At 36.7% G+C, this 26657-nt stretch overlaps 1 protein-coding gene across 3 annotated transcripts; it reads right to left on the reverse strand.

Moving 5' to 3' along the window:
• Positions 1-5727: 5727 nt before the first annotated feature.
• On the reverse strand, positions 5728-18156 carry LOC138823778 (RNA-binding motif protein, X chromosome-like). 3 transcript variants are annotated; one of them, XM_070017337.1, is made up of 9 exons: positions 18075-18156; positions 16066-16278; positions 15579-15685; positions 12392-12566; positions 10405-10557; positions 7394-7508; positions 6427-6543; positions 6289-6350; positions 5728-6019 (listed from the first exon to the last, which is right to left on the reverse strand). In XM_070017337.1, the coding sequence occupies exons 2-9, from the start codon at positions 16169-16171 to the stop codon at positions 5793-5795; spliced, it is 1062 nt and encodes a 353-aa protein (XP_069873438.1). In that variant the 5' UTR covers positions 16172-16278; positions 18075-18156; the 3' UTR covers positions 5728-5792. The 3 variants fall into 3 exon arrangements, with proteins under 3 accessions (XP_069873438.1, XP_069873439.1, XP_069873440.1); XM_070017338.1 differs by having other exon boundaries at positions 16066-16178; positions 18075-18146; XM_070017339.1 differs by lacking the exon at positions 6427-6543.
• Positions 18157-26657: the final 8501 nt, after the last annotated feature.

Raw genomic sequence — 26657 nt, forward strand, 5'->3', positions numbered from 1 at the left:
CTTTTATACTTCATGTAAACGTAGCAGTAAACTGAGATTACGGGTATAATATATGATCTCATTCTCTAGATACAAGAATTCAAGGTTAAAAACAGAAATTATTAAGGCCCTGTGGTGGTGTATGGCCCAAAGTAGTTAGAACTTCTAGGATTCTATTCCTTTACTTCTCATGTGACTTTTTGGCCTAACTGATGCCTAATGAGCCACTTCCAGATGGGGTCCTGACGAATTTTAAAATCAACACATTATGCTACAAATAATTTATTAGTCCTGTGTTTCAAGTCCATAATGAGAAAAGACCTATTAACACTGAAAATGCATTGAATCCAATAGTAATCGCTCAGAGAATACTGGAGGAATTAAGGATCTATTGGAGGCCATTTCAGAGTGGCACTGCATACTCTATCCATAGAAATGACACAGCAAGGCATTGATCTCCCACAGTATACAATGAGTGCCTTTAATTTTACAACCCCCAAATTTTGCTGTTTAAATTTCTCCCAACGTTTTGCCTATGTATTTCTCCTTCTCTCTATATATGTATGTGTATACATGTGTCCACATATATATATACATATTTACATATATATACATATATATGTAAATACATATATACATACATACATTTATGTATATTTGTATATATATATATATACAAGTGTATATATGTATATACACTTATGTATATATGTATACTTATGTATATATGTATACATATATAGTATATATGTATATATAAGTGTATATATGTATATATACACATATATGTGTATATGTTAAGTGTTTGTAAGGAAGGTGTTTTCATAGGAAGAAACTCTAACTCTATGATTGTAATAAAGAAAACACCTTCAATGATTACTTTTGCAGAATCTGCCATGCACCCTTATCCATAATCTTGGTGACAACTATCAGATAATTTAAATTTTTTTTGTAGACTTACATTGTGCTGGGAGAGGTCAGAAAGTCAGCACTTCTCTAGATTTCTGGGGTTGTAATATTTTTCTGGGAATGTCTCTTCAGCTGCCACCATTAACATAAAGGCAGTAGCTCTAAAGGCCAGTCTGCCTGATCAGGTCATGACAATTGTGAAGCATAGGTGAGGGAGTCCACAGGAAATCGGCTCCCAAGTAGTGTGTTTATCATAGATCACGGAAACCCTAGGCATAGCTGTCTTTGTAACTTGACATAACCCTCATCTTACTGCCAGAGGTATGAACATATCAAAGCTCATCGATAGGAGAAAAGGCTGGATCTAGTGAAGTGCAGTGGTGTGAGTAATGTGTATGTAAAGTTGCCAGCTGCTGGCAGGATGTTAACTTGTTAAATGTCCAGACATTCTTTAACTGGTTAAATGTTGACAAATGGCCAGGTTCTATGTGGATTGTTGAGTGTGTCTCTTCTGGAGTCATTGTCTATGAAATTTTTTGGTTCTACAATTCCTGGTACATGGAGTAAGCACTCTAATCTGTCCTTTCCAGCTTTACTTTCCCTGTCATTATCCAGAACCTAGGGCTCAATTACCTGTTCTACAAGCTTAAAGATAGTTTTCAGGAGACAAAGCAGATAGCATTCTAGGTTAACCAGCAGACAAGTACTGAGCTCCCCCTTTTGTACTTCCTGTAAGCCTAGCAGGGAAACTGAGATTATGGGTATATTATGTGAGCTTGTGCTCTGAATACAGGAATTCAAGGTTAAAAACAGAAATTATTAGGGCCCTGTGGTGATGTATGGTTAGAAATTCTAGGATGCTGTTCCTTTACTTCTCACGTGACGTTTTGTCCTGAGGCCTAATGAGCCACATACAGAAGGGGTCCTGACAAATTTTAAAATCAACAAATTATGCTAGCAATAATTTCACAAGTCCTGTGTTTCAAGTCCATACTGAGAAAAGGCCTATTAACACTGAAAATGCTTTGAAACCAGTAGTAACTGCTAAGAGATTACTGTAGGCATTAAGGATCCAACTGGAGGATATTTCAGGATGTCACAGAGTGGCACTGCATACTCCATCCATAGAAGTGACACAGAAAAGTAATCATCTCCCACAGCATACAATGAGTGTCACTAATGTTACAACCCAAAACTTGCTGATGAATATAACGTTCTCCCTGGGTTTATATATAGGTCTGCCCATGTTTTGCATATATATTAACATATGTATATATGCACATGTATATATATGTGTCTACATAATATATACATACCTATATGTAAATACAAATGTATATGAGCACACATGTATAATTATGCACTGCTACCGTGTGTACACATATATATATATGTGCATACATTCACATATATTTGTATGTTAATATGTGTGTGTTTATAGGAAATGTGTTTTCATAGGAAGAAAGACTAACTCTATGATTGTAATGAAGAAAGCACCTTCAATGTCTGCTTTTGCTGAACCTGCCATATACCTTAATCAATGAACTTGGTGGTTCTCAGGCAAGGAATAGGAGAAATTTCATGCTGCCAGAATGCCAGAGGATTGACTACATTTCCACCCATATCAAGTGAAATTATCTCACATGAATCCTTTCAATATGGATTAATATTTGTTGTTAAACCGATAGGACATAGAGCCTGAATTCAGTATATTAGGGTTCCTCCTTTGCATCATTTGATCCCTCTGTAGGAAGAACCTGTGAGCTGGTGGCAGGCTGACCAGGGAAAATAGCATAGGACATATTGATACTGAGCTCCAAGTTCTTCCAAACACAGCCATTAGATTTTGCTACCCTGTGTGGGTGGTTTGTTTTCAGAGGTCCTCAAAGTACTCGAAAATCTCTACCTATATGAACACCTAATGACTCTTGTCTTAGAATCAGAAGAATCTGGCATGTACTACCCTCCAGGTCATACTTAGTGTTTGAGAACAATTATAATAATGGGGGTTTATGCAGTAGTTCAAAGACAAGCAGACAAGAAAACAGCCAATATGAACTTTTTCATGCCCATGTGCAATATCCTCATTTATACCTTGTTGAAAAACCATGCATGTTGTTATGTTGTTCATCTTTACCCACACTCCAAGTATGCTTTCTCTAGGGCTTAATACTCTGGCTTGACAGAGGGAAGTCCACTGATAGGGAAAATAGCAGGTTGCTCTCTGGAGTATATGTAGATTCAAGATATTGTTCAATGGCTAAATTCTAGCCTCATTCTATGACAACTGAAGAGAAGGTGGGAAAAATCTGGGACTCTGATGAATCAAGTAGCATGACATCATGCATATTCAAATAAAAAACACACAGAGGACATTTTTCATACTTGTTTGTCCTGACTTTGGAATTAGCAGTTCTATAATGTGCATGTCAATGGAGAAGAAATTCCTGCACTGCATGTGAGTTGCCCACTATCTCTCCATTCCTTATTCTAAGATGCTTGCCATGTACTTTAGGATTGTTTTATCCTCCCTGTCCCCTCCTGCATAGTATACAGATTCTAATATACTGTGGAGTAAACTGTGGTCCTGACTGTCTCATGAGCTCTCAAAGGAAAAGCATTATCTGGAAAAATCGATGACCAATTCTTCTCCCTAGTCAAAGTCCTATGACCACAAGCTCTTCTGATAGCATGGACTTGTGTACTGATGACAATCCCTTTCTAAACATCCTCTAGAGAGCTGAGTGTCTAACTACTCAGGAGGCTGAGACCTGAGGACTGCAGTTCAAAGCCAGCCTGGGCTGGAAAGTTCGTAAGACTCTGATCTCCAATTAACCACCGAAAAACTGGAAATGGAGTGCTGTTGCTCAACTGGGAGAGTGCTGGCTTTGACCTGAAGAGCTCAGAAGCAGTGCCCAGGTCCCAAGCTCAAACCCCTGAACAGATCCTGCTCTGAAAAATAAAAGATCCTTGGGAGAGCTCCATAGTTGATAGCAGGTTGAGAGATGAGATCTGGCTTCTTTGTTCCTGCAATATTCCGAATTGAAAAATAGAGAGGCATTCCCAGAATCTGTTACATTCATCCAGTGTCTATTGCACTCTACAGTGGAACCTAGCACTATCCAATGCAGAAACTTATAACAAATTGCAACACACTACTGATGGAATAGTGACAGCACTCTAATGTCCAAAAATATCACTGAGAACAGCCCTCATGCTCTAGGACCTCCAAGGGTGACCTTTAGAAGATCTACTGGGGAAGATCTGATAGGGGGAAAGACAAAAAGAGTGTTAGGTGACCTAAATTGGAGCAAAGAAAACTGACTCAGGTTATCTCCTCCTCACATTCTTGCAAAATTGCCAATCTACCTAAATATATACATTCCATTATAATTGGTCCTCTACCATTAATTGCACCTCCATTCTTCCCTTGCTTTTCCTAGTCTCACAGTTACAACCATGAACTTTGAACTTTCTATTTGCAATTACCAACCCTTCTGGTTTTTCTTCTTTTGTTGTATTCCCTTACATGTATACAGCGTACTTTTAACATATCTATCTATTCCTCTTTTTTTATTCGTCCCCAAAACAATTCCCAAAAGCTAGGCTACATAATTATTTCCATATATGATTATAAGATATTCTGAATATAAGGTATTTTGATCAGCCAGCCCTTTCTCATTTCCTTTCCCTCTCCATCGTCAATTGTGTCTCTTTCACACTTACTTTTCTTCTGGGTTCAAACCCAAATTTTCATACTATTATTAAAGGAAACTTTCTCATGTATGTGTAAGTAACTTAGTAATAACTTGAGACAGGAGATGGCGCTTCATGCACATACATTTATTTTGTGAAAAGGCCAACATGGTAATTTATACAGAGTTTTTTTGCCTATTGACACACACACACTAAAAAAACGATGCTAGTTAGGCCAGGAGTCCAAAGTTGTAACTCTCTGGACAACTAGTGAAGTGTTTAACAAATGAACTTCAGGAAGCAGAAATATGTTTCGAGGGGGGAACATGAATGAAGGTAAAAAGTGGGAAAAAGCAGTCATATTCACTGCACGTTATGTAAAAATTAAATTATATAACGAAGTCAGGGGTGTGATGGGGAAAATGGGTTGAGAAAAGTAGAAGGGGAAACAGGAAGCATTGTACTTGCCAGGTTTGGTGACTCACACCTCGGATACTAATAACTTCTGTTATTCAGGAGCAGGTTGAAGCCTGCTTGGCAACCTGGTCAGTAAAGTCCACAAGACTCTTATTTCCAACAGAGCTCTTGCCTTGCACTGATAATGGCTGAGGGATAGTGCCCAGGCCAGACTTAATGAAATGTAATCTCTTATATAACTCTTTTTTTTGGGGGGTGAGGGTCTGGTCGTGGGACCTGAACTCTGGGCCTGGGCTCTGTCCCTCAGCTCTTCAGCTCAAAGCTAGCACTCTACCACTTGAGCCACAGCACCACTTTGGCTTTTTTCTTTTTGGTTACGTGGTGCTGAGGAATCGAACCCAGGGCCTCAGGCATGCAAGGCAAGTGTTCTACCACTGAGCCAACTTCCCAGCCCCCTCTTATATAACTCTTAACAATAAAGTTCTTAATTAACTATTTTGACAATTAATCTCAAATTGTAACTTCTCTTTTCCAATAAACATGAACTGCAAACTTACTGTTGATTGAGATGAAAAAATATCTCTTTTAAAGTGAATGTAAATATATGTTCCTTCCTCTAAATGGTAATTTTTTTAGAAATATTCAGTTAACACAGAAAAGTACTATTCTGTTTTTCTCTTGGAAAATGAAATTTGGGAGACAACTGAAACATACTATTTTATTATCTTCTGATTCCTCTTTCCACCATAATTTCCCATTGTCCCTGGGAAACTTCATAACCTGAGCTACTTTTATGACTCACGAGGAGCATGGTAACCCCTTTCCTTAGAAGAGAGAAGACCACTTTCTTGTCTCCTACCATATTCTCGACCACGGTAATAGATATCACTTTGGCTGCTTGCAAGATTTTCACTTCTTCTACTATATTCATGTTGTGAGCTGCGGTTATCATCATACCGATTGTTTCCACCATAGATCCTAGGGAATTCTTGAGTAGTTGGTACACTATGGTAATTCCCTGCAATATCAAAGATGAACAAGCATACTATTGGTTACATTGTTTTTACATACTGAGTTTTAAGTACTTGGGAATACCGAGTTTTGATTTGATGAAACTTGAATGAAATTCTAACTGTTCACATTATCCCTGTGCTAAATACTCTAATGTACTATGTTGTAACCATTTTCCTTAATGTAAGAGTGTGAGACACCTTATTTATCTTTCAAATTAGAGTGATTCAAGCAATGCAAACATTCTCAAACTAACCAGAAGGAATGGATTCTTACCATGACCGTCATCTCTATATGAACCTCCACTGGAACAACTCTTATCATAGCCACCACGACCACTAAATTTAAAACAAAGCCAATGATTAATGCAAAAACTAACAATTTCTACAATGCATTTAATAGAATATATAATACCTATAGCCTTTGGAAGTATGTTCATCTTGTGAACTGTAATGACCATAATCATCGTATCCATATTCCCTAGTTGCTCCAGCATAATCCTCTCTGTCTCCAGAATTCAGGTGGTCTCCTCTTGAATAATTTAAAATAGAAAATTAAAAACGAAAACTTTTAACTTCCAGAACACAGACAATTCTCAAAAACGAGGAGATTCCAATGTAAAAATGGCCAAAGGAATGGAATAGGCATTTCTACAAATCAGATAAACCAAGCACCAAATTCAGAATACAACTAAAAGCAAATAAAAATATGAATTAATCAGACACATTTTGTGCCTGTCTAAAAGCCTAAAATTTGGGATGGTAGTGCATTGTTGGCAGTAATGTAAAAGAATACACTTTTTAAAATGGTGACTACACAATATTTAAAAAATCTCCTATCAATTCTATTTCCACCCAAGTAAAAGAATTTAAAACAAGTACTCATGTGTCTTATACATCATCACTAACTACCTTTTGATAGAAACATGCTAAGAATATAACTGGATATGTATTATTTTATACACACAATTGAATCTTACTCAACTATAGAAAAATAAAGTGCTGATGTATGTTTTAATGTAGCCAGATCTTGTGAAAATCATACTACAGAAAAAGTAACATGAAGTTAGTATTTGCTTCCATTAGCATGGAAAACACATATTAGGGTAAGTAAATGCTTAAGTAAGTGGCAATTTCTATGCAGGGTATTGGCTATGGAACAAAAAACCTGTGTTGTACAATGCCAAATAAACTACACTGTACAATCTGGACTATTCCACCTCATAACATACCAAGATTGGAAGTGGTGCTGTGGCTCAAGTGGTAGAGTGCTCCCCTTGAGCTGAAGAGCATAGGGACAATGCCCAAGCTCAGAGTACAAGCTCCACAACTGACTCCCCCCAAAAAACCCAAACATACCAACTATTTGTTATCTTACTTACCTATCTTCAGTAGAATAATTTTCACTTCTTGCTGATGCATAGTCATCTCTCTGCAAAGAGACTGGGTTTCTTTGTGACATAACTTCATAATTCTCTCCCCCATACAACGGCAAACCTTTAATTGAAAAATGATTACATGAAGAATTTCATATTAAGCTGGGCGTCAGTGGCTCATCCCTTTAATCATAGCTACTCAGTAGGCTGAGATCTGATCTCGGTTCAGAGTCAGCCTGGGCAGGAAAATTTGAGAGTCTCTTATCTCCAATAAACCACTGAGAAAACTGGAAGTAGCACTGTGGCTGAAGTGGTAGAGTGTTTGCCATGAGCTGAAATGCTGAGGGACAGCATCCACAACCGACAAAAAAAATAATTTCATGTTTACAATATATAAAAGGAAATAAAAATTAAAACACTGGTATATCCTGTCACAAATACAATTAAGGTTTTCCAAAATATACCACTTACCCCTAACATTTAAATGTTAATTCCTAAATGTAACTTCTTTTGCCATTGCTAGGTACATTATAGTTATTTTAATCATTACTATTAGAATTTGAACTAAATATATTATGTATGACATTATAATGTGATTCTTATGGTTTTTACATCTGTTAAGTTTTATCTTGCCTACTTGTTATCAGGAATATTATGTAAAATATGTATACATATATAACATTCATTCACACATAAACCCAAGTATATATACATACATATTGTGATATATTGTTAAGTGGAAAATATGCTTAATATATCTCACCAACCATAGCTCATCAACCAAGTGCCTTGTCTAGATGTGTATCTTGCACCTTCTTTAATAGTGTTGTAACTGGACTTCATTCTCCAAAGCAATACACTGTTCATACGTAATCAGGAATGCAGTTCCCCTACAGCTGAAATCCTCTCCTAATATCCAAAATGATATTATCATTCTGGTTAAAAGCTCCTGCTAACTCCTCAATAAAACCTGTTCTGTGTTCTGACCTAAATTGTCACCTATGTTTTCAAAGTACCATTTAAAGCCTCACAATAGCTTAGAGAATTTTTCCTTGCTAAAATTATCAAGTATTTTGTAGAATACCTTTTGAATGTTTCATTAGTATAGCAAAGACCTTAAGATATGTAGAGAAGCTTCCTGATTTAAAGTGTGGTTACATTCCAGTAAGCATCATCAATATACTTAAATATATCTCATCTGCCATAGCTTACCAACAGTACTCTGTGGAGAATAGCTTAGTGTATCTTTATTATAGTATGATGGTAGGCTTGCTGCTACTGCCTTGCAACCCATGAGAATACCACAGGGATACATCTGGTCCCGAAAAATAAAATCAAACTTTAAACCTCCAAGTATAGTTTCTTTCACAAAATTGTGAAATTGACATGTTGTCAATGTTATTTGAAAGTTCACTGATATATACACTAATACATATTAAACTTATGGATTAAGATAATCTTATTTTATGCTAATATACTTTCCTATTACATGCTGTCAATTTTACTTGGAAGTTCATTAATATGTACATATCAATGCATATTATTTAGTGTATATAAAATGTCATCTAAATCAGTATAGAAATAAATCCTTATAACTTACCTTTTATATATATATAAAACCTATATATATATATATATATATATATATAAAACCTATCTTTTATATATACAAACTATGTCTTCTAAATTCATGTATAAATTAATGTATAAATATACATCTTCATATGCTAACTCATGTTCTTGATTCCTAGAAGTAAGCTATTTAAATCAATGTTCAATCACCTAATGGGAATAAGGTGGCCATTTATGTATTCTACATTAAAAATTAAAAATTGACAGTAAACTTCCTACCATTTCAAAGGTCCAACACCATTAGAGAAGAACTAAAATTTTGCCTCTTAAATTTATGACTCCCCAATTTTTAGCTATCTTTTAACTTTTTCTAATAACTATTTATATATAACTTTATTTCTTTTGCTGAATCTGCATTCTCAAAACTCATCATTTCCATTTTTGCTACTTAATTTATCTTAGGTTTTCTCTGAATACTGTCCTCAAGTCATTTCAAATATCCATCAGGCATGGTTTGAGACTTCAAATTTATGATCATGATAACTCATGTGTTTCCTATGAGAAAACACAATGCTTTTTGTGATTTACAGGCAACTAAAATGTCTTACCACTTCAAGTTTGCCTTTCATACTTTTAAATTTCATTTTAAATATCATCTAAGCCTACAATGATTCATTTCTGCTAATGACAATTCATGTTTCACATTAAGATTCCCCTGTGCCTTTCATTTGTTTACATTATCTATTCCTTTCAAAGGACAATTCTTAACTACATAATGTGGATCTTCTGTATTTTCATATGCCTCACTAGTTTTACAGAATCAAAACCAATGATTCGCACATTAGATATCACTTAGGTATCATCTTAAAAGCCGACCTGTACATACAGAAAAAAAAGGCTTTAAGAGGAATAATTAATTCCTTGTTTTTAAAACAATTTCTATAAAGCACTGCCATTATTCAAATATAAAAGTTTCACTTATGTCAGAGAATTGGAGACTAGGAAGCAGGAACACAAAAGAAGAAAACTGCCCTACAGAAATCCTGCATATCCTGTTAAAGGGAAACTTAATTATCTCCACAGTTCCACTTCCATATCAGAGAATTCTGACAGAAAGAAATTCTATAGAGAAATTCTAGAGCAAGAGAACTGAAAGTAATATACATACCATGATGGTAGTTAACTGAATATTACACCAATAACATGAAGTATTAATCTTACAGTATTTTTAAATCTACAATCATTAAGTACTTAGGTGTCATGAAGCTTAAAGATTACCTGACAAGGAAAGCAAAACTGAAGGCTTAATCAAGATGCCCACACCATTCTCACCAACTGTTTTGTTTCTTAGATTTAAAGGATCTCCTTCAACAGAGCTTTACCTCATTAATAAGATTCTATATTCATTTTCAAGGAGCTCTCATTTACTAGGCATGTATACATACCTTCTTCTCGCATTCTACGACTGCTTTGTACTGGAGCATAATGATCAGATCTTTTAGGAAGAGGACCACTACTTCTGGAAGATGGACTTCTTTTACCTGGTAAGTGTCTCCTAGAAGAACTCGCGTTGAAATTAAGGTTAGATCTGCCATTATCTGTGTTGAAAACAACACAGTTGTTTCTTACTCAAGCAACCAATCTTTGACCTACCATAGCTTAATTTCTATTTATAAATATTAAGAATACATCATCATCTTGAGGAATAAAACTTCATCAAACTCTTAAGATTCAGAATTACCTATTCTTTTCTTATTTTCTTTTTTCTAAGGTTTGAGACTGGAACTGGAACTTGGTACCTGATGCATATTCTCATCGGCTGTGCTCTATCAAATGAACCAAGCCACCTCCAGCCCTTAGTATTACCTTCTATTTTGTAAGTATAAGTCAAGAAAATATTGTATTAATCAAAGTCCAAATGAGAGTTTTGGGAAAAATATGTTAAGCCCTCGAGACACATTTGAAGACACATGAAGAGAACTGGAGAGCAGAGAAGCAAAACTTTGTGACATTGACTGTTTCAAAGCTAGGGAGGATTATAAACAATGTTTAACTATTACAAGGAACATTGACACATCTGTATTCATCTATGTCTGGTGTGCAAAACCTTTTTCCAATCACATTGCTGATATAAACCCAAATATCATATAATACAGATCCAAATAATGTCTATAAGACAAAGAAATGATACATCAAAAAGAATGTCCTATATATGGAATGTATACACAATAAACATCTTACATTGATAAAATCAATTGTTTATCACTTATATTTCTACTGGAAATAATGTGTATATATGTGAGGGTTGGGTAAAATTTCTTGAAAAAAAGAAAATGTACACTCATGAAACACATCAAGATTTGAAATTTGATCCTCAAATGAAATTTGATATTAAATTTGATACTCAAGCTCAATTTACTGCAAAGGGAAAGATCTAAATCTATGTATTTCAACCTGGAGAAAATACTGCAATTATACTTTTGAAAGATATCTGCAGGGGCTGGGAAAGTGGCTCAGTGGTAGAGCGCTTGCCTTGCATGCTTAAGGCCCTGGGTTCGATTCCTCAGCACCACATAAGCAAAAAGAAAAAAGCCGGAAGTGGCGCTGTGGCTCAAGTGGTAGAGCGCTAGCCTTGAGCTGAAGAGCTGAGGGACAGCGCCCAGGCCCAGAGTTCAGGTCCCACGACCGGAACCCCCCCCCAAAAAAGATATCTGCTGTGAGTATTATGTCATTATCAAAACTACCAGCTCTATTCTTGAACTTTTCAAAATAAATTAAAAATTCAACGTATAGTTTACAATTTAATTTTTAATGCCAAACAATTCTTTAAGAGTGAAATTGTAAGGATTCCCTTTTCCTAGCAAGAGAAAATCGTATCTCTAAAAATAGCAGGTGGTATCATTTTTATGGCTCAGGTCCTTCTATTCAGTAAACATAAGAAAGACATACAGTATGAGAGTTTTAAGTTGGTTCCAGAAGCAAAGCCAAGTTTGAGAAAACTAAAGCTCTAGTTAATTCATAAAGTAAATCCATTCTTCAGTCTGTGGTTCAACCTTCAGTCCAAATGTCAAAAGAGTACATCTACATAATTTTTAACAAGAAAAATAAATTATTAAATATTAAATATTAGCTGGAGGACTAGGGGCATTCTGAGTAACTTGTAATGCAGAAAACTTTTTGAATGAATAAAGGCACTTGTTATTTTTAAAAATCTGTACCATGTGCACTATTTTTCTGTAAGATAGTTATGAGTTTAAAAACATTTTGTGACAACAAGCATTCTTAATATTACTACTAAAATGCTTAGAAAGGATTCTTATTAGCAGTAAATTTAACATTTTGCTCATAAGGAAATAAATTACAAACAATGTATCTATATAAACTTACTGGCTTTCAATCCTAAATTTGCATATTTATATCTTAAAATATTACCAAAGGGCCCTTCATATGAAGAGTGACCTCTTGCTCCACCACTTCCTTCTCCTCCATAGCTCAGACTTCTCTGGGTCACTTTATTTCGTGAAAAAGGTGGGTGTCTCCCTCGACCACGACGGTTATATGAGGGCTTGCCTGCTGGCTCTACTTTAATTTCTTTTCCATCCAAACACTGAAAAGATCAAGACTTTTATCAATAATGTTACCTAATTTTGTTTATATTTTATGGCTATGAAAATATAATAAACTATTAAGTCAATTTTAAATCAATTACGGAATTCCATTTAGGGGAAGTGTATTCATTTTCCTTCACCCTAGCTAGTAACAACCACAGTCCCTGTTTTTATTCAGAAACACTTTCCACTAATGTATTAAGGTGTAACCCATGGTAAGAACTGATTTCAATATTGGAAGAAAGATTAAAATTATAGTTTAGAGAGATGGTTATGTTCTTTTGCTGAAAACTGAAGCAGAATAAATATTTGTTAATAATAACTCTTTAACTATTAAAATTGTCTCTATAGTTAATCAATTCAGGATGCAAACGAGATCATTAGTTTTTTTAAAAAAATTTCATCAGGTACAGGGGAAACACTGGAGACAATGTTTTCAAGAACCAAGCAGTAAGATACAGAAAGAAAATAAATTAAAAATTATGAAAGACAATTGAAAAGTGAACAAGAACGTTATAAAATAAGCATAAATGCCGAAGATAATGAGGGTCTAAAATAGGATATTGTACTGGGAATGTGGCTCAGTGGTACAGTGCTTGCCTAGCCTGCATGAAGTCCTGGGTTTGACTCCTTAATACCACATACACAGAAAGAGCCAGAAGTGCCACTGTGGATTAAATGGTAGACTTATAGCCTTGAGCAAAAGAAGCCTCAGGGACATTGTCCTGGTTCTGAGATCAAACCCTAGGACTGGTAGTGTGTGTGTGTGTGTGTGTGTGTGTGTGTGTGTGTGTGTGTGTGTGTGTGTGTGTGTGTGTGTGTGTGTGTGTGTGTGTGTGTGTGTGTGTGTGTGTGTAGATATACTCTCAAACATATGTATGAATATTTATATGCATATATGTGTATATGTATTTTATAAAATACAAGAATATTTTAAAGACAATTAATTCTTATAAGTCAGATACAGAAGTACTATCTTGTAGGGACAAAGAACAAGGGTTAAAATACAGGAAGGTATATTGGGCAGAGCTTAAAGAATATGAGAACTGCAAAAGATGTGAGATTGTGTAAGAAAAAACTAAAAGAAAATATCCCAAAACAAAGAATGACTGAAATATGACCAAAATCAAAAGTTTATGACAATAAAAACATTTGAAGGCAACTCCTGGTGCTATACATGTGTGCTCTTGGATACATAGGAGTCTGGAGATTTTAGAACAGTAATTTAAAGGCAAGGTGGGCAGCAACAACCACAAGAATATCTCCAATTAACTAGAAAAAATGCAGGATTGACTACCTGATTCACATAGAACCACCTGTGTGAGAAAAAGGGAAGCAAGAGTTTGGAGACCTGAGTTCATCTTGATATTGGCACCAAAAACAAACCAAAAAAATACCCAAGAGGCTAGAGAGACATTGTCTCTAGAATTTAAGATTCTAGATCCTGTCTTCAGGATTAAAGTAAGGGCTCAGCAATCATTAATATAAAAAGATTAATAATGAAAGTGACTACTAAATTCACTCTTTGATGAATACAAAGAATTGCAGGAGAGAAAGGATTCATCAATTTGTCCACGTTAGTTTCCATCTAACAAAAAGTGATTATATATTTATTTTGTAAATCTTGCTCAAACCCACCTTTCTCACAAACTTTCTAACAGGAACTACACATATGTCCTTTAATGATTTTGTTTCATAGAAATACATCCATGATGCTGAGCATAATCCAGCCACTCTGGATGTGGCAATCAGGAAGATTAAGAATCAGTGTAAGTTTAACAGACCTAGCTAGTGTCAATATAAGTTAGAAAACCGTAGTTAGCCTGATCAGACAAATAAGCAGTACTTTTAGTTCAAAAGATGTAACAAAAATAAGAAGCTGGAAGTATGATGCCAGAATTAGAATACGGGTGACACAATCTGAAAGGAAATATTTATTATTTGTGTATCTCTAATCCCTTTGTACATCATCTCCATAGTAATGATGCAAATATTTTTTAAACTTGTAGAATACCTGTTTAGCAGGCATGAACCTTGAGTTCAAATCCCAAAATACAAGGAGTGCTCAGAAGTCTTCGCATAAGTTATAATACATTTTATTTTTTCATTGATTTTTATTGTTTTTGTCTTTTTCTTGTGGTAGTTCATGTTAAATTTGTAGCTCATTTTTTGGTACTAGGCATACAGTTCAAGTCCTTAGGCTCATTAAGCTCACTGGCTTGACCTTTACCACTTGATCCACATCTCTAACACCAGTAATTTTGCTGTTTTTTTGCAGTTGTGGAGACTGAACTCTGGCCCTAGTGCTGTTCTTCAGCTCAAGGATAACCATCTACCACTTGAGCCACAGTGCCACTTCCAGGGCCACCCAGGGTCTCTTGCATGTAAGGCAAGCACTCTACCACTGAGAAACCTTCCCACCCCCTTTGCTGGTTACTTTGAGATGAAGTCTCAGGTACTTAAAGCTAAAGCCTCTTGGTTACAGCCACTAACGTGGTTGGGATTCAAGGAATGAACCACTAATAACTTCCAGTTTAGCTATTTAAAAGCTAACATCCTATCCAAAATGATATTGGAATAGTACCATGAAACAAATTGAATGTATCTACTAATTTGTTTCCATCCACTTCCATTTGCTATATTTTCCTCTGTGCTGGTACTGGGACTTGAACTCAGGACTTCCAAGGTCTTGCTAAACTTTTTCCCTAAATACTGTTCTAAACATTATACCATATGTATGTTTTTTTTAGGGGGGTGCTAACTGATAATAAGGGCATCATGGGTTTGTTTGCTTGTCTAACAAAATAGTCTGAGGATCTCTGTGCCTAAGTGCACAGGGTTTTAGACATGAGGATAAGTACATAGCTCATGGCCACTTCTGAGTATATTAAAACACAAAATATCAATAGTTCAAGCTGGCATCATATCACTTTAGAACCTGTAGAAAAAAACCAAACCATCAATATTATAAAGTGCTGAGTAGAAGTGGGATGTTTTTAAAAGATGCTTACTTTTCCATTCATCTCTTTGGCTGCCCACTGTGCATCTGCAGGTCTTTCAAAAGTAATAAAAGCAAAGCCTCTAGACCTCTTAGTTTGCCTATGCTTCAGCAAAATAACTGCAAATAGAGAAAGCATTTTAATTTCATAAGTACATGGAAATGAAAGGTTCATGAACAAATTTTTTAAAAACTGTAATGGGCACTGTGCTTTAATAGCATTTCAAACTATTATTTAAAATCCCAAAACTTTACATTTTACATTTTGACTGGTATTTTCTATATCAACAACAAAAGCAATTAAACTAAGCCCATCACATTTTATATCATGCTCTACTTCTACAATATATTTGTTATTTTCATTTTCACTGTTATAAGATGCTTAGAGCATTACAGCAAGTCAGTGCTTTCTTTAAAACATTGTTTTTATCATGCAAGTTTCAAGAAGAGGCATTTTACTTTACGTGTTTCAAAGATAAAAGTCTGAGTCTAAGAATTACCTTCTGCTAAGTGTCCAAACTCACAAAAAATGCCTTCAAGATCCTTTTCAGTGGTGTCTGCACTAAGGCCTCCTACAAACAGTTTCCTAGGCTGATCAGACTCCATCCTATTGCTGTAGGTGGCAAAAAAAAATCCAAGTTTTCTGTATGATTAACACTGAAGTGAAAAATCTGACAAGTGAGTCCTTGAGTCTTAACCACAATCAGCAAGATCTGTAATATATAAAGCACAACTATTACTGGCCTATTAACATAATAAGCTTTATAAGATACTGATAAATTTATTTAATGTAAAATATAATTTTAATCATTTAATTTAGGGTATTACATTTAAATGTGGCATTTTCATTTAAATATATCATTTACAATTTTCATTACAGTATGATTTAGAGTATCTATGAGCTAAGACAGCAAGAAAAATCAAACGAACTGACATCCACCCTTTTTACATGTTTAAATGAGAATTACATCCAGTTACTATTTTACTCACTAAACTATAATAACACACTCATTACGAACTTTTTTTTCTTGTCATGGGGCTTGAATTCTGGCCTGAATACGTTCCTAATTTCTTCATGTCAAAGTTAATGCTGTACCATTGGAGCCACAGGCTCACTTGCAGTTTTCTGATGCTTAACTGGAGAAAAGAGTGTCACAGACTATCCTGCCCAGTTGGGCTTTGAACGGAGACTCTCACCTCTCGGCCTCCTGAGCAGCTAGTATTACAGGCATGAGCCACCAGCGCCTAACATCACTACCAACTTTTAAAGTAGTATTGTTTTAAATTTTTAATTTTTTTTTAGGTTTCTTTAATTTTTTGTGAAAATACTGTACAGAGGGTTACAATTACATGGGCAAGATAATGAGTCCATTTCTCCTTATCAATCATGGTAGCCTCCTCCTGTTTCCCGTTCCCATCCTCCGCCGCCCCCTCCACTCAATACTCCTGCCTCAACAAAAGTTGTAAAGTTCATTTTTCCTCATAAGGACTTGTATGTCTCATTGTTTCAATGGATCCACCTGTTTCCCTATTTAAATGATTTGTTTTTTCCCTTCCCCTACAGAAATTATATTGATAAAGAAAGGCAAGTACGGGCATGTGAACACATGTAACAGTTACTATGGTAAGGTTTGTAATAGGTGCACAAGTATCGAGTATTTTCAAATACTTTCCCTCTGTCCCCACTTATCACAGTCACCAATAAGAATTTGTTTCAGCTTTCATGTTGTGCTTGCCAACGTTCTGCACGTGCCCAGAAGAGTGCGTTATGCACAAGAGAATTCCGCCTTTACCTGCGCTGAGGTAAACAGTGAAGGTCTTTTTCGCCCTCTTAGGTATCGAATGACTAAATTAACTGACAAAGTTTAAAACGTCCAAATTTTCTCGCTTTTCTGTGAGGTGGGCGAGTTTGCTGCTAACAGGTCAGCAGTGCCAGGTTTTAGATTCAGCGTTTGACTATCCTGCCTTCCTTTTCTAATCCAGACTGTAGGTACTAAAACTGGAAGGAAACCGAGAAATAGACACGTCCGCGTGAATCAAAATGGCGTCCGGAGCTTTCGCCAGCGAGAAACTTTGCGCTAAGGAAGAAAAGTCACACAAAGCCCAACTGGCACAGAGGAGGACAAAGAGTTAAATGGAAATTGTGTTTTCTCCCCCCAACAAAAGAGGTTTTTCTGCAGTTCTTCCTCCCGGACCCCACAGAGTTTAAGCCCATCCCCCTCTGAGGAACAAACTTACGGCCCAGCAATAAGAAACCAAGCTCCCTCTGGTGCACACAACAACATTTTTTCACACACACACACACACACGCACGCACACGCACACCTAGCGTACATGTGCATAAATGTGTCGTTTGAGGAAAGGATGTTTGGCGACGTCCGATAAAACCTGAGGTAAAAAACACTTCTGCGCTACCGCTATTTTATCTTCAGGAGAGCTGATTCCGCTTCCGACAATCTCTGCAGACGCTCACAAGTCACGTCAGTGTTGAAGTTTCCATATTCCTTACCTTCTTTCCAGAGTACTGTGTCCTGACGGCACGACACGCTTGCTCACCTCCCGAGTCAAGGCGCGAGCAAGATGGAGGGATGTGGGTTCCGGATGTAAGAGGAGGTCAGGCGGAAGTTGGCAGGGTGGAAGATCGAAACGCGAAAGGGGTGAACGAATAAGTAATTTTGGAGTGTTGCATCCATGGTGATGGAATGCAACAGTAAAAAAAAAGTCATTGTGAATTATCGTAATTATTTATTGTCATTGTTTCAATGGAGCTAAATATTAACGAAGATAATGATTATTACTAAGTGCTAGTTTTAAGGTCCCCCCCTCCTAAATATTGACATTATGTCTTCCCATTTGCCTCTAAGTAAAATGCACTAAGAAAACGAAAGTTATGACACACATGACACCGTATTACATCTAAAGAACAACACAATCCATTGAGGCACAGTTAAATATAACAACAACAACAACAACAACAAAATTATACAATTTACACCAGAAAACGAGCCTGCAACTACCTTTTGCTGGGCTAGATACCCAAAACCAGGAGCAGTCTCAACCATCAAACTCCCAAGCTTCCAGTAGGCTGCTTTTAGTTGATCTGTAAAACACCAATTAGTCAGTAAACCTCCAAACCTCAGATCGCCAAAGCTCCAAAACTCCAAATCTCTAAGGGGGAAGGCTTTTCCTTTGCTTTCCTTCCTCCTCTGCTGGCCTCTCCAATCTCTATAGGCCTGCCCTGCTCTGCTCTGCTCTGGGAAGGCACCACCCCACAGGTTGCTCTAGACAAAATCCTAAATGGCCTCTCCAAGAGGCCCCAAATAAACAATTGAGGAGGTCCAACATGACCTCCAGGCGGTCATTTACTTTTAGTAAGAAAACAGTGCATCCATCTTCATTCTGGTCTGTTGTATTGGGAAAGAGCACTCTGCGTTACTTGCAAAACTGAAATAATAATAATAATAATAATAATAATAATAATAATAATAATAATAATATTTATTTCCCTCATAAATGATCCCCAGATGCAGCACTTGAGTCCAGAGAAGCAAATTTTAGTATTATGATAATTATGATTCATTTGTAGCTTTTCAAGAACTGATAAATAACTATGGCCTTGCTGCTTATTCAGTTGGGAGAACAACTGAGAATAAACTTTCCTACTTCTTGGGGAGGCAATCAGAAAAAAAAAAAAACATTTAGAAGTTTTTCCCTACTTCCAAGTAATTTTGGGGAGAGTTATAAAGTAGGAGATTTATACATGCTTTTGTAGTATTAGGATCAGCAAATTCTGAAGTTGCTCTCTTTCAAATAGAGACATGCTTGCATTGTAGGATACATTCAGTGGGTTTCTCTAGTTCTGGAATTCTTATTACAGTTGTTTATTCTACATGTGTTTCCAATAAAAACTCTTGGGAAAAATTCTGTGGGTATTTTTAAAAAAAATTTTAAATCAGCATCCACTTTACTAGCTGTTTGGAGAGAAATAGTAAGAGCAGCCATGGAAAGAGAAGCAGCAGCTGCTCGGTCCACTACAGAAAAAGTAATGTCAATTAGGATCCAATAGAACAATTGGTATATATGAGTTAACTAGGGCTAAATTTTATTGAAATATTTCAAAAGACCTTTCAAATTGAGTAATAGCCACACTGCTGCTTGATGTTTCATCACGAATATATGAGCCAACCGTAAACTAGATATATGAAGATGAGAAATACAATAGGCAGAATAAGATTACCTTAGAAAAGTGAAATTAAAATGACTTTGGTTTGTGTAAATTTAATCAAAGTAGTCGTAAGGAACATATGAGAATACAAACTATGAAATGATCAGTCAAATTATGTTCTTGTTTTCTCACAAGTATCACTTTTTGAATCATGCTATGACGAGGATTCTAGGTGAGAATACAGTACTAGTCTCCATATTTCGTTTAAAAATGGCACCTGTGGCTCATCTCAGTAGATGTAGCATAAAATGCTCAACAAAATCCAACATCCATAAGTGTAAAATGCTCTGGAGATGCCAGGAAAAGAAGGAACATATCTCAAATTAATTGTCTATATGTGATAGACCAAAAGCCAACATCACACTGAACAGTGAAAAATTAAAAGCATTCCTCTATAGTACAGTTCTGGAATGCCTATCCAGAGCAATGAGGCAAGAAAAAAATATAAAAGGGAATCATGCAGCGAAAGTAGAAATCCACCTATCCCTATTAGTAGATGGCATGATGCTAATATCTAAAACAACCCAAAGATTCCATTGCCAACCTCCTAGATCTGACAGAAAGCTTTCATCAAGTAGCAGGGTACAAAATTAATGCACAGAAATCAGAAGGCTATCTCTAGATCAAAAATGTACAAGAAGAGAAGGAAATCAGGAAATCAATAGCATTTGTAATAGCTTGAAAAAAAACCTGTGAATAAACAACTGAGGAAGTAAAAGAAGTTTTTTTTGCAACACTGTACAAATTTGAAGAAAAGAATTAAAGACAATATCAGTAAGTGGAAAGAGTCTCCATTTTGATGGATAGCTAGATTCATATTGTGAAAATGTCCATAAGTGATCTTCATATTTAATGCAATCCCCACCTATAGCTAAAAAGGATCTACAAATGCAGATACCTTCACCAAGGTAGAGAAAACAAGCTAAAATGTCACATGTAACATAAAAAAAATCACAAATAGTTAAAGCAGTTCTAGGAAAGATTGGTGCTTGTGTTATCCCAATCTCAGACCACAAGCTCTGCTACAGAGATATACTAACAGCAGCCGCATGGTTTTGGCCCCCAAACAGATTCAAACATCAGTGGAACAGAGTAGAAGATCCAGAAATAAAAACCACAGACTTACAGTTGTCTGATATTTCATTAGGGAGTCAAAAATAGGGGAAGGGGAGTGGAAGGAAAGGTCGTTTCTTCAATAACTGGTGTTGGGAAAACTGGGTATCCATAGGCAGAAAACTAAGAGAGGATCCCTATTTTTCACTATGCACTAACATCAATTCAGTGTGGATCAGAGACCTCAACACCTCAACCTCAGACAAGAAACTCTGAAATTACTGCAATAGTAGTAGAAATAGTAGAATTTATAGGCAGAGGGAGAATCTTTTTTTTTTTCCTTCAGTTGGTCATGGGGCTCAAACTCTGTGCTTGGGTATTGGCCCTGAGCTCTTCACCTCAAGGCTAGCACTCTACCACTGAAGCCACAGCACCACTTCCAGTTTTCTGGTGTTTCATTAGAGATAAGAATCTCATTGACTTTCCTGCTTGGGCTGGCTTTGTACCATGATTCTCAGATCTCAGCCTCCTGAATAGCTAGGATTACAGCTCTGAGCCACCAGGGGCACCCAGCAGTAGAAACTTTGGGAAAAAATTCTCAGGGGCCAAGCAGGTAGGAAGGAGATTGACTAATTGGACTGTGTCAAATAAAGATTCTGCACAGCAAAGACATAATTATAAAACTAGAAAGACTGAACAGACTGTGACAAGAGCTTCACCAGCAATACATGTCACGAAGGCCTAATATCCAAAATGTGCCAGGAACTCAAGATAGTAACCCATCCCAAACCTAGTTACTAACTGGGCAAAGAAGCTAAGAAGACTTCTCAGACAAAGAATTTTCAATAAGGCAAAGAAATACATAACGGAATGCTCATCTTCTCTGGCAAGAAAGGAAATGAAAATCCACTGTCAGATTCCATCTCACTCAGGTAGATTGGCTAACATGGTGAATTTAAACAATGACAATATCAGATGATGGCAGCAATATGGTAAAAAAAGGAACTCTATATCACTTTTGGTGGGTATGTAAACTAGTTCAACCAGTCTGGATAGCAATTAAGAGGTTTCTGAAGAAAACTTAACATAGATCTTCAGTACAGCCATAAGCATCCCAATCCTGGACATCTAACCTGCACATCAGAACCAGCATACCAAAAAAGACACCTGTACGTCCATGTTCACTGCTGCACTATTTGCAAGAGCCAAGTTATGGAAATAGCCCAGATAACTTACAGGAGATGAGTAGATCCAAGAAATGCACAATGGAATTTTACAGAGCCATGAGGAAGAAAAACAGTATGGCTTTTGCTGGGAAGCTGAAGAACCTAGACAATGCATTTTAAGTGGAGGTAAGGCAAACTGGAAAGACAAGGTTCTTTTTACGTGTTGATTATTGTGAAATTACTGTTCAGAGGGGTTACAGATGCATGAGCAAGGTAATGAGTACATTTCTTATCAAGCATTGTTACCTCCTTTGTTTTTCCCCTCCTATCCCTTCCCTTCCATCTCTATACCTACACTTGACCCTGCCCTCCCACACCTGTCTAATTTGTAGTTTGTTTTTCCACATTGTGTCTTGTACAGCTCATTGTTGCAATGGGTCAACCTGTATCCCTATTTAAACAATTTGTTTTATCCCTTCCCCTCCCTAAATTATACAAACATCATATACAGTGAAAACAGGGGTTATAATGTGAGGGAGGGACATACAAAGCATAGAACATCACGTGGTACATTATAAATACATTAGCAACAATAAAAGAAGGAAAAACCACTTGTGTCCTTATCTTGTGATTCATGTCGCTTAACATAATCTTATCTGACCAGAAACACAAAGATTTTGCTCATATGCAGAAGCTAGGTCTAAAATACTCTGGGGCATGAAAATCAATACAGAACTCTAGACATTCACACAGAGTGAGACCAAAGGACTGGAAAGCAACAGCACAACACATATGTGAATCTGATCATACAAAAATAAATAGTTATCGAAATGAGCTCCAGGAAATGGAAATGAGACTTTTTTGTTGCAATTTTCTTTTCCCTTTGTCTTGTTTGTTAAATTTATTGTCTTTGGGTGGGTACAGGCATGGCACAGATACAGAGGGACAAATGGTGAACGGATGCAACAGTAACACTCAGTAGACACTACATTGAAAGTGAACTATACACCCTGTGGATGGGGATAGGAGTGATATTGGGAGAGAGCAAGGGAAGAGGGGACAGTATCCAATAAGAGATGTATTCCTTAACTCCCTTAGGTAACAATAACCTCTCTGTTCATCACTTTTATAATAACAATAAAAATAATTTAAAAAGATGGCCCATGTAAAGTTTTGAATCTTACCTGTATCAAGTCATGAAAGACATTCATCTTCCTAAGAAATAGTTATTAGAGGCATGTTTAAAGGGTGATAAGAGATGTCTGTGGTGTCCCCAACCTATTAATAAGAATACTTCGTTTTGTCTTTTATGTTGTCAAGAAAAAGATCACCAAACAAAGATGTCTTATTGGGGTTCCATTTCAGTGCGTTGTGGCCATGCTCTAAATTTGGTAGTAAGGAGGTACTGTCTATAATTAAACCAGAGGCATTCAGTCCCACAGTCTGAATGAAAGAAGATTATCCAGGAGTATTATCATGAGTGGGGAGAGAATGTCCATGCTCCTGTGATATAATATGTCTGCAACTATCAGGGGCTGAAGCAGAGAAAAACGCGGGTATTGAGAAAGACACAAATATTGTGGTTCATGTAGTTGCCACTAGTCAATTGCTCTAAATAAGGGTTCTACAGGGACACAGTTGGGTATCACTATTGGAAATGGCAGTAGTGTGAATAAAGTCATTCTTGCATACTGGCACAGCATATTTCCTGTGCCAGAATTCTGGCATAAATGTAAGTAGCAATAACACAACATGCAATCTTCTTGAGTAGAGTTGTTTAATATCTGACAACTCTACTAGCTCGCTAAGCTGAAAAACTGCTTTTTAGGCATCCAGACTGTTCCTACTCTCCACATCATTTTTTCTGCTTTCTATTTCCACTATTTCAGTTGCCTGCAGCTCATCATACCTGGGACCACTTTAGTTGCCAGAAGCATCACTGGTGATGTTTCAGTTCAGGATCTTGCAAGGTCATCTTTGCCATCTGTGGCAGAGGTCTTTCCAACTCATGAGATTGCCAGAAGAGTGAGCAGGAGGCAACTGTATCCTGTAGGACAAAGAACACAACCATGCCTCCTCCCACAGTAGTAAAAATATAGAAGGTCTTGTCCAGAGCTTATCCTTCTGAAGGTCTTTTGCCAATACCTCAGGTCTATGTTCTGTAAAGAAAGCAGTGCTTAGCCAGGTGACACTAGCTCACGCCTGTAATCACGCCTAGCTACTCAGGAGGCTGAGTAGTGAGGATCTAGGTTGAAAGCTATCCAAGGCAATAAAGTCCATGAAGTTCCCATCTCCAGTTAAACATCAGAAAACCGGAAGTGGCACAGTGGCTTAAATAGCAGAGTGCCCAGGCCCAGAGTTCAAGCCCCATGACCAAAGAGGGGAAAAAAGAAAGAAAGAAAGTGGTGCTTCAAAATGCCTTTCAGCATTTCAGTATAGGCAAACACACATATTGATCACAATTTAAAAATGTTGTAACAAATATAATGTTAAATAACTGATCTCTAGCAGATGTTGCCTTATCTTCCTTGTCTGTTTACAAATATTTTTAAAGGTATGACAAGCACATTCTACAAATGTTTGACCTTGGGGGGGGGTAAAAGAGATAACACAGTTATGCTGAAATTGCCACTACTGAAAATTATGAGAGGTCTAATAGGGTCCATTTTCAGTTTTGAAGTATTGTGGCATTCCCATATGAATAATGGGATAGGCATATTTGTTGTTTCAACACTGTGATTGGAGGAAACAATGACAACAAAACAAAGGTCATTGGAAATCTGATGTTCTTTTGTTGCCCAATTGGGAGACATACCAAATTCAACAGTCAAGTTATACTCTAAGATTGACTCCTAGTAATTTAGGGATATCTACAGGTCACTGACAATCTGAGCATGCCGTTAAGTATTTCTTGGATTTTGGTGAGATTAAGCACTTTTTTTTTTATGGTGCTCTGTAATTTTGATGAAAAAAAAATTGAAAGCTGGGCGTGTTGAAAGGCTGACTGTCTTCTGTTAGAGGTCCTGAAAGGAGGAAATGGGAGCAACTGTGGGTAATTAAAGCAAGATGTATGCTTTAATTTACTAATGTTTATAAAGTAAGAAACAGTAACATCCCCTTGACTATATGGTTCCTTGATTTATGCTTGTTCCTTACTTTGTATTGTTAAACAAACCTACTGTGACTCATATTCTAGAATTATTGCCTGAGAAGAACAATGCCTTAGAGCCATATGGCAGCTGTCAATTCTGCTCCCTCAGCAGACTTGCATCCTCAAATAAGTAAGTTCATTCCTTTTTCCAGTGTGCAGGCTGTTTTTATCAAAACTACCAATAAAGACAGTGATGTATAGGGCCATTAGCTTATGAGTCCCTTTTTGAGGCAGAGAAATGAAATAGAGGCAATGTGTGAAGAAACTTGTCAGTAGACAGCAGCAGGTATACATTTTCTGTGTAGTCTGCTAATATATATTTTCTGTGTAGTCTGCTAAGGCAACTTGAAATTCTTCTGAGTGAAACATCAGTTGTTGACAATGGTTCTCAAAGATACAGGAAGACAAATGTTGTCAGGCTCATAACCTATAAGCGCCTGAGTATGTATTCTTCTCTTATGTTAATTAAAGAAGATTTGTTATTACAATCTGGGAGCAACAATCCTTTTTGGATCCAAGGGTAGAAACATAAACTCTAGGTAGGTAATATAACAGTGGGCCTAGCTGACTTATAAGGTGTTAGGGTGCTGTTAATTGGAGAAAACAAATAAACCTGGAGATCATCTTGTCTCTCCATTAAACTGCCTAGCATAGGGAAATTTTAGTAGCTTCTGTTCTGTTTCACTGATCCATGTGTGTGGGGTATTTATGTTAGGATTGCCTTTTAAGTATATCAATTGTTGAGTTGACTAGTTTAAGCAATACCATCATGCAGGGCTTATCTATCCAATTTAGGTTACCCAGTACCTTTTGTGTGTCATACAGAGGTCTTACCTGACCTGATTCTAAATTTATTTTTAGTGAGACCATTGGTCATTGTTAAGCTAAGAATCCCAGGTATTTCCAGGTCTCAGTCATATGCACTTTTTTGGAGATAGAGACAGTTCTATTCTAATAGAGGAAAGGGAATATACATTACAGACTTCTGCTAAAAAGCACTGAGGAAGGGGCAGCTCTTAAGATGTCATACATATAATTATATATGAGAGAATTTTTTTCCTTAGAATGCCTCAAACCTTGAAATGCTTTATATGGATGCACAAAAGGGCTATTTAACCTCCCTTGGTGTACTGAAACCTTCCCCTGGTACCTCTTATTAGGCATCCATTATTGGTGATGGGCAAAGGAAAAGCAAACTTTTCTTTGTCGTTATGAGTTAATGGTATAGCACAAGAGCCATCCTTAGGGCCCATCACTATGAGATGACAATTTTCAAGAATCATAGAAGGATGAGGTACAACTTTATACTGGGTTTACCTAATCCTTGTATAAGTGTACCAAAGCATAACAATTATTTGCCTTACATCATGTAAAAGCCCTCATTTCCCTGATTTGTGGGACGTGACAAAAATTGGTGAATACCATGGGATAGTAGAGGGCCAAGCAATTGAGCTAATAATTTCTCCCCTTTCAAAGCTCAACCCCAACTAGTGTCTC

The sequence above is a fragment of the Dipodomys merriami genome, unplaced genomic scaffold (genome assembly GCF_024711535.1).
Source record: "Dipodomys merriami isolate MVZ:Mamm:240054 unplaced genomic scaffold, mDipMer1.0.p SCAF_123, whole genome shotgun sequence".
In the NCBI taxonomy this organism is placed as follows: Eukaryota; Metazoa; Chordata; class Mammalia; order Rodentia; family Heteromyidae; genus Dipodomys; species Dipodomys merriami.